Source organism: Hydra vulgaris, chromosome 01 (assembly GCF_038396675.1).
Source record: "Hydra vulgaris chromosome 01, alternate assembly HydraT2T_AEP".
Classification (NCBI taxonomy): Eukaryota; Metazoa; Cnidaria; class Hydrozoa; order Anthoathecata; family Hydridae; genus Hydra; species Hydra vulgaris.
The window spans coordinates 21974707-21984314 of NC_088920.1; the positions used below are offsets into that span (position 1 = coordinate 21974707).

At 31.5% G+C, this 9608-nt stretch overlaps 1 protein-coding gene across 1 annotated transcript; it reads left to right on the top strand.

Annotated features, from left to right (window-relative positions):
• The first annotated feature begins 8002 nt into the window (after positions 1 to 8002).
• On the top strand, positions 8003 to 8515 carry LOC136074222 (zinc finger MYM-type protein 1-like). Its single transcript, XM_065786528.1, has one exon. It carries the CDS (start codon positions 8003 to 8005, stop codon positions 8513 to 8515), a length of 513 nt encoding a protein of 170 aa, XP_065642600.1.
• The last annotated feature ends 1093 nt before the right edge of the window (positions 8516 to 9608 follow it).

Here is a 9608-nt window from a genome sequence, read left to right on the forward strand (position 1 = left end):
TTGAGCAACTGCTACTTTTGCATCTTTAGCGCCAAAACTATAATGCATAGCCTTGTGTATATCTTCCGCAGTCAAAAGATTATTACCAGAGTCAACGTAACTCCTTTAAATTGTCTTTACAACTGCACTCTCCCTGTCACATTGATCTTTTCCACAACAGGGTTCATTATAATCATATCTAAGCAACTTTATATCTCTCTCTTTGCATACATTGTAGATTGCTTCAGCTGAAAGATTTCCCTGATAGCAGCCGGCATTATCAGATTTGGTAAACATTTTCTTGATATGCGGTTGATCAATTCTGAATTGGTCTAAAACTGCAGTGGCTAACGAAACAACATCACCTATTCCCTGATCACACCTATACATTGAAGTAAAGTAAACACGTTTGAATAACTTTCCTGCTATTTTTATGAAGAATATATCCACATGTAAACTCATTCCTTTCTTGCCAAAATACTCTCTTTGGCCCTCTCTGTATCGAACCGGAAGAATTTTTTGACAAAAATCTTTAAGCCAAAAAGCAGTTTCATCGTTTAATTGCTTAAAAGCTTCGATTTTTGCCTTTTTCTGTTGAGAATCTCTCATCAGGTGTTTTATGTAGTTGAATACATCCTTTACAGCAATTTCCAAATCATAAATAGAATCAGCATCGTCAGAATTTTGAATTGTTAGTTCTTTGATCATCTCGATAGCTTTGCACAAATCATAGCAATCGGCACATACCACTTCTGATATCTCTGTGTTGGATTGAAGATTTTTTTCAGATGGATCTGATAAGGCATGTTTTGAGCTATGAGAAGAAATGTTTGAGTCATTGACACTACAATTGGTTTGATAACTTGTTTTCAAATACCTTTTTCCTTTTTCAAGGGCAGCTTCGAGAGATTTAGAACTAAATCTTTGTGCCAATTTTTGTAATGTTTGAAAACCATTCATGCCTGAAGCAGTAACATCATCTAATCCAGCTAAGCTTTTTCGACTTGAAGGTTTTATTGCATGCAATACTTTCCACAAACTTGAATCAGATAATGGTATATAATTGTTTTCACTACAACTTTTTCGATAGAACATGATAGCGTGGCTATATTTTGTCGTCAGTATTACATGCACTATCTTTTGTTCTTCACCGCTGTCGTATTTTAATTTGGTTATTCCATAAGCAACATCATGCAAAATACCGCTTGTAAATATAAAGTCTAAGAAATGTTCACACTTTGTTTGATCAAGACTAGATCGGACGAATACTTTCTTCTCTGGAAATGCCAACCCTTTATGAGATGCATGCCATTTTCTTGCTGTTTCTATACGATGTTTGGTACACTCAAATGTGTTCATTATAAACTTTTTGGTATACTTGGTATGGTCTAATAATGAGAGGATAACTATCTTTCCCATGGAATCACTTTGCTTATATACTTTCTGAGCACGAATAATTTCAATTGGGAGAGGGCTATTTATTTCATCAACATTTTTACTGTTAAGAAAATCTATAAGTATTTCCTCTTGTCCAGGAGCAACAGCTTCCGCAAATTTTTTCTTTAATAAGTTTTCTAGGCGAACATACTTGCGTTTTAACTTATCTTTAGTAGTATCTTCCAGATATTCGAACTTCCTTTTTAATCTAAATTTTATTGGACTTGTATTAAGAACCTCAGTTACACTCTCACGGCTTCTTAGAGATTCGTCCAAAATCTCCTGTGAAACATTAATTTCACCGGGATCAAATTCTTCATCTGGAGTAGCAGGTGTCATATATGTTTGTTCTTGTTGTGTTTGTGTTTCTGTACATAAATTGGTGTTTTCGTTGACTCTAGATAAAGCAGTTTCTTGCTTTAAATGGGGAAAACACAGCATTGCACCAACTGAAAATACTTTATTGTATCGCTTTGACATTGATATGACGACATGTATTGGTGACGCCCTTAAAGCGGGAGATTTTTTTCCTTTTATATTTAGATGGTGAGGATGAAAGCATGTTTTTGGAGGACTCCATGCAATACCAAACGTGTACCGGTGAAAAGCACATATTTGTTCATCCTTTTCAAGATTTCTTTTAAGTCTATTTGCAATAAGTCCATTTTCTTCCCAAATATTATTATCGTTTAATCGCATGACCTAAAAACAATTTTTTAAACAATTATTAAGTGTGTCATTTAAAGCATTGTTTATAATCTGACTCTTCACGAAAAATGTTTACAAGTTTGAAATACATTGTTGTTATTATTAAAATACAATATTGCAAGAGTGTGATTAATTTAGTGATTATTTATTAAAAGAGTGAGGAATTAATTAAAAGAGCTATTTTTTTTTGTTTAAAGAACTTTGTCTCAAAATCTTATTGCAGAGAAGTTATAAAGTATGTAATTATAAAAATTATATTACAGTCTGCGTAAATTTAAAATACATAATTACCTTTAAGTTGATGAGGTGTTTCTTAACATCAACATCTCCCAGCTGATGAATGTAGAACATTTTGTTTATAATTTTATGTTTTTTGAATGATCCACAATTTCCTTTTGAAAAGCAACAACAGTTTTCATAAAAATATTTGTTTTGTTTCATACTCAACTAAAAACAAGTTCTATTTATGCAGTACCTATTTCTCAATAGCAATGATAAAATATCTACTCTATTTATGCAAATTTTAAAGATCGTTAAAATAAAGTTAAGACATTTTTATGGTAAAGTAAACAACCGCCCACTAACTTGTTTCTCCACAATCGTGATATCAGCGATTCTTCTTCCATTCGATCACCACAAGTTATTTGGTTATGACGTAAATTTAAATAATTCACTTCTGATCATGTATTGTTTTTTATTATTATTTATTTCAATTGTTATGATTTCTATATCATAGTCAGAAACGCTTAAATTTTTTCTTAACATTACGTGCAATGTTTTGTGTAATGCTAAATGCTAATTTTGGATGATAGAAATTTTATTGTGAGCGAAAACCTCATCTGTGTGTCCAAAAAAATATCTCTTCGTACTTAATCATTTTTAACAATTTGTACCTTTATTTTTAACTTAATATCTAAAGATCACACGAATTTTTTTTATTATTATGTTAGGACCTTTTTGTATTGACAGTTGGATATGTTTACATTTTCACAAAACTAAGCGCCTCTGTCGTAATGGTTCATTTTGTAAGTATACTAAAACATTTTTTTCCAATTTCAAGCCTTAATATATTAATAGGCCTTAGGTATCACATAACTTTCTTTGCATTTTTAGACTCAATACCTTTGATAATTTCAAATCCTAAAAGAAAAATTGTGTGCAACACTTCGCCGCTAGAATTAACTCCGATTAAAAGTTGACAAAACTGATTGATTTTGTACTTTTGAACTATGATAATTAGCCAACCGCACAGTGTCACGCAACTTTTTTATATTTTTTAGAGAGAGCTTTTGGGTTACGTCTGATATTAACTACAAAAGCAACTTGTGCCTTGCCAAAATGTGCAACTTTTTGCCTTGCCAAAAAAAATGGGTTCAAAGGTGGCAAAAACTAAATTTCTAAAAAATTTATAAAAAAATCTCAAAAATTTAAGCCCAGATTCCGAGTGAACGAAACATTTTTGAAAATTTTTTTTTTCCCCAACAGGTTTTTTCTATATTCTGATCAATATATAAAAAATTCAAGCAATTTGGAGGAGGTCACTTCCATTGACTGCCTGATTCTTACAAAAAATGACTCTTAAATGTAAAGCCTAAACAAGTAACAAGAAGAGAACAAGAAGAAAACAAGAAACAAGAACAAGAAAATTCACTTCACTACAACGACTTACTTCAACATAAAAATTAAAATTGTTTTAAAATGTACTTTTTAAACGAAATAATTTTAATCTTTATGCAACTATGTGCTTTGTAATCCAATATAGTTTTTCCCCACTTTATAAGTGGAGACGCTACATATAAAAAAGTTGGAAAAAAAAAATTACTTTTTATAAAGACTAAATTTGTTTAAGACCGAAAAACCAACTTCTGCTTGTTTCTTTTTGGTAAGTATAACCAATGGTTTATTTTTGGTAAGTATAAGAAAGTCTTGATATTTTTTTTCAGCATGTGCAAATTATTTTTATTTTTAACTTTGTAAAGCAACTTTGTTGTTGAAAATGTAACACAGTTTTTATCATTATTATAAACTTATATCCTTTTTAATAATAGTTTACTGTAATGTTAAAGTTATAAGGATTCTTTTCTAATTTCAGCCATAAAGATGTCTAATTTAATATTAGCAAAAAACTAGAATTACAGAAAAGCTTTAACCACAATTACTTTACATTACATTAAAATACATTTCCAATGATTGACTTTTTTACGATCATTTACTTTAAATACTAAAAATACTTTCAATTTATATAATTATAATATATAGATGTATAATATATATAATGTATAGATAGATATAGATATAATATATAGATGTATAATATATATAATGTATAGATATAATGCAATTTATATAATTATAAATTACAATTAAAAAAAAAAAATACTTTCAATTTAAATTATAAATTCAGTTTAACTGTATATATCTGGTATTGGCCCGATATATTCTTAAATGATGGAAGTAATCTAGATATTCTGCTCTTATATTTTTGTTTCTCTTGTAAATCTTGCCAATACTAGACGTCATCAATATATTGTCATGGTTTGCCGGCAGTAAATCATACACTGACTAATGCAGCACCTTGTTTAAGTTATTTTCGTTAGTTTAGTCTTTAAAGGGCCAGTTTAATATGCCATCAATAAATTAATCAATGCTTGACGGCAGAAATATGTGCTTTGGATCTATGCCGTAAATTAAAGAATATTACGCAGTTACCCTAACCCTGACTGTTTTTTAAAACATTAAAACTTACATAATCACTAGCAAATTGTTCAACGTTATGTTTTATGTGTTCATTCGTTATGTTTAATGTGTTCAAAAATTACTTTAAAATCACATCACATAAGGTAAATAACACAAATAACCACTATCAACTCGAGTTAAAAAAACCTTTTTGTACAAGGATTTACTAAAGAAACCTTTTTTATTTTATAAGCGTCAAACTCTACAACAATTTACCAGTAGATTGCAGGGCAAAATTCAGTTTATATTTAAAAAATTCTTAATTTTGGAAACATTGCTTGTTGCAGCACCAACGCAACCAAGATACTAAAAACTTCTCAGTAGACAAAAACGTGACATACGAATTATTTCAAACGTAATTAGTTTAACGCCCTCAAAAGATTTATTTAGTTAACTAAATATACTGAATGTTTATCAACTAAACATTTATTATATACTTTTGTGTATAAAATTGAAAATAAAATGACACTTCTAATATTTAAAACCCTTTTTAACAAAATAAATCATGTTTACTCTACTAGGTTTTCAAATCAGAACTATATTCAACCCAAAATCTGTTAAACTACTTTTATATAAACAATTCTGTGTAAAATATTTTCAGGGAAATGGATAATAATTCTACAATTAGATATTTGTAATAAAATTGGTTAAGAAGTCGTCCACAAATTACGTCACGCAATTTTTGATAGTTTTTGACCCTTCCCCCTCCTTTCTTGTTACAACATCGTAACTCTTTAGCTACAAGTACTGTATTAGTCGTCACAAAACCCAGAGCCGTACCAAGGGCGGGGCCGGCCGGGCCGCGGCCTGAGGCGCCAAAATTGGGAGGGCGCAAACTTTAATAAATTAAAAAAACAATAATCAGTTTATGAAACTAATTTTCACGGCGTTGCTGCTGTTGAACAGAAAATTAATTAAAATTCCGCCTCTTGACACAAACTCCTAAATATTAAAGCTCATATACTGAACAAAAAAGCGCCCTATAACACTAATAAACCTTTGATAACTTTTGAGCATTATAATTCTATTATGAGTCGAACCCAAAAGTTGTCTGGTGCTGAATTTAAGAAGAAAAGAAAACAGCGCCAAGAAAGTGACGAGAAACTACAAAACTGTTTCAAAAAGTGGTTGGTAACAATCTCAGTGGAGAAACAAATTATTTCAGAGGATATTTGTATTGAAATTAATGACAATTCAACAGATCCAATAATTGACTTTAATTGAGTTCAGATCATCATTTGGAATTAATTGAAGAGGAGATTTTCATCAGCTTCAATTTAGCACAACTGATTCAGAACCAACCAGGGAAGATGAAAATGCCTAGCTTTCAGGCCCAGCTGAAATGGACGAGGATGAACTTCATTCAGAAATCTCAGAAATTCCAGTGGCCTCGGAAGAAAATTTTCAACATAGGGATCCAGCAACATGGCCTAAAATAACGGACAAAACAAGATGCTTTTTGATTGAGCATAGGTCAGAGCAAGACAGAAGAGAATTTTTCCCAAACACGCTGTGTGATTTTGACAACAGAATGTGACACTTCAGCTCAAAATGGTATGAAAGATTCATCCCAATGCTAAAAAATCTGTTCGAACTTGGCTGCAGTACAGCAATAAAAAAGATTCTTTATTTTGTTTTTGCTGTTTGTTATTTTTAACAACAAAAACCAACAATTTCTTAGAAATTTCTAAAGGGTTTTGTGACTGGAAAAAACTAAACCCAAGAATTCCTGAGCATGAAAACAACAATGAACACCAAAGATGCTATTCTGATCAGAAAACTCTTGAAAAAAACCTCAAGGAAGGAAAGTCCCTGAATTCTGATCTGTAGAGAGTTATTAGTGGAGAGATGAAAAAGTGGAGAGATATCTTAAAAGTGATTGTTGATGCAATTTTTTTCTGTGCCAAGAACAATCTTGCCCCTCGGGGAACAACAGAAGACATTGGTCAACAAAACAGTGGCATTTTTCTGAGCTTAATTGAGTTGATTAGCCATTATTATTCTTTAGTGGCTGAACACATTTCGTCCGTTAAAGCAAAAAAAACCACAACATCCTACTTTTCTCCTTGAATTCAAAATGAGCTGATTGAGTTACTTGGGCAGAAAGTCAGGAAAGAAATTTTATCAAACATCAAAGAAGCTAAATACTACTCTGTTCTGTTTGACTGCACTTCAGATACCTCCCACAAAGAGCAGATGACTCAGATCATCAGGTATGTCCGCATCAGTGATGAAACCTGCACAATTAAGGAAAGCTTTGTGGACTTCATTGAATCTCACCAAAAAACCGGAAAAGGTCTTGCAACAGAAATAAGTGAAAAATTGGAGAAGGATGGTCTAAGCATTTCTGATTGCCGGGGCCAAGGCTATGACAATGGAGCCAATATGTCTGGAAAATACAATGGCGTCAAAGCTCACATCCATTCTCTTAATGAGTCAGCAAGATTTGTTCCATGCGCAGCTCACACTTTAAATCTTGTTGGTGTTCATGCTGCTGAGGTTTCCCCACTCATGATTACGTTTTTTGGAAAGGCTCAAGCCATCTTTAACTTTTTTTCAAGCTTCACGTCAAGATGGGAAAAACTGATGAAAACGTTGACCATCTCATTAAAGGGAAATAGTGACACAAGATGGTCTACCAAAAAAGAAGCAATTACACCATTGCACAGACAAATCAAAGATGTTCTTTAAGTTTTGGAATCCATTATCCACAATCTCATGACAAATGCTGTCACAGTTAGCAGTGCAAAAGAACTTCTCATTCATATTGATTTCAGTTTTTTGTGTTTATTGGATTTCTGGTGTCAAATTCTTTCTCTAATTGACCGGGAAAACAAGCTGCTTCAATCAAAAACCATTTCAATTGACATTGCCGTAAAAAAAATGAAATGGTTGAAGGCTTTTATTCAGAATTTTTGAGATGTTGGGGTGGACAATATTATCAAAGATGCCACAGAAAAAGCTAACCAGAGCAGAATTGATGGTAGCTTTCCAATTAAGAGGAAGCGCAAAGTGAAGCGAATAGCACTTTATGAAGCTGAAGATGACTCTCACCTTCTCACAGCAAAAACAGAATTCGGATCTCAGTGCAACCTTGTGTTTGACAGCATTATTACACAAATAGAGTGGCGGTTTGAGGCTGATGTCTGCTGTATCCTCTGATTTTGGCTACCTCAGTGGGCATTCACTCTCTAAAAGTTCAGTGGATGAACTCAAGAAAAAAGCTGCAAATTTATCTCAAATTGACAAGGCAGATTTAGATTCTTCCGATTTCCAGTCAGAAATGGCAAGCTTTAAATATCAAGCTGCCGCAATGATGGACAACTTTGAAAAATCTAGCCCGATCGACATTTTGCAGATCATTTATAAATATTCTTTGACCGATGCTTATCCCAACACAACAATTGCTATTCGCATCTTCATCACCATACCAGTCACAGTTGCTACGTGTGATAGAAGTTTCAGTAAACTTAAGCTCATAAAACACTATATGAGGTCAACAATTGGCCAAGAACGTTTGTCTAGTTTGGCTATAATTTCATTTGAAAATGAAGTGTCAAACAACATTGATTTTGATGATGTCATTAGTGAATTTGCCTCAAGAAAAGTGAAAAGCCAGAAAAGTGGCATTGAACTAAAGTTTTTGCAACCTTAATGACAAATTTTACTTATAACTTGATGTGATAAATTTTGTGATCAATAAATCATTTTTTTCGTTTAATTTTCTTCTTTTTTTTTTAAGGAGGGGGAGGGGGAAGGGAGGGGAAGAGGGGGCGCAATTTTCTTTTCTTGCCCGAAGCGCAAAATTGGCTCGGTACGGCCCTGACAAAACCACTAACATCTAATCTAAGTTGCTTAAGTTAATTAAAATAAAATTAAAATAAAAGAGTTGCTTAAGCTAATCTTAATCTAAGTTGAGCAATTGTGTGAAGAAATAAAAAATCATCAATAAAACGTTAAAAGTAAGCGTGTTTATAATTTATCAACTTTTCATTTTTATTCACTTAAATGACGTAGGTAAAAGAAGAAAAAAAATTGTTATAAAATATAAAAATATTTTATGCAATTTTCTTGAACTTTAAAGTTCGATTTGAAAATTACTAACTTTAAAAGTATATATATTCCAAACGAAATAAGTGAAAACCTGTTTGTTTTTTTTAAGATTTTTTTTTTCTTTTTTTCTTTTAAGTAATTTTTCGTACAGTAAAAGGCATTTTGACGTAAAAAAAAAACATAAGTTCATTTGTTTCCATCTGATTTAGTTTATACCGCATAATCTTTCTTATCAATTATAATGTTTCTTATCAATATTTTTACTTTATGCATATTTGCTCAAATTTTTTTTAAATGATTGTACAAAGAGAGTTTTACAAAACGTTACAATGATTGTACAAATAGAGTTTTACAAAACGTTAATAATCATGAAATTATTATTTTTTAATAACTCTTTAAAAATTCTTGCAAATTGAATCGTTTTTAAAACCATTTCTGATCCCCCAAAATTGTGAGAACTTAGGCTGCGGTTTAGTCGGCCTATCAGGCCCTGTTCCGAAATGAGGAGTATGTAAATTTAACGTGGTTGTAACTTTCGAATGCTAATAGGTCATAAAAATATTTAAATTTAGAATGAAATAAAACAACTAAATATTTTATTTACTAATTGTTCTCGATTAAGCCGATTTTTTAACCTTTTTTGAATATTTTTGTTTCGAAATAACATTATTTGCTAAATAATCTCATTTGACATC

Bases quoted from the DNA above. Each gene is read 5' to 3' on its own strand.
- LOC136074222 (XM_065786528.1), top strand. From the start codon at position 8,003: ATGTCTGCTGTATCCTCTGATTTTGGCTACCTCAGTGGGCATTCACTC.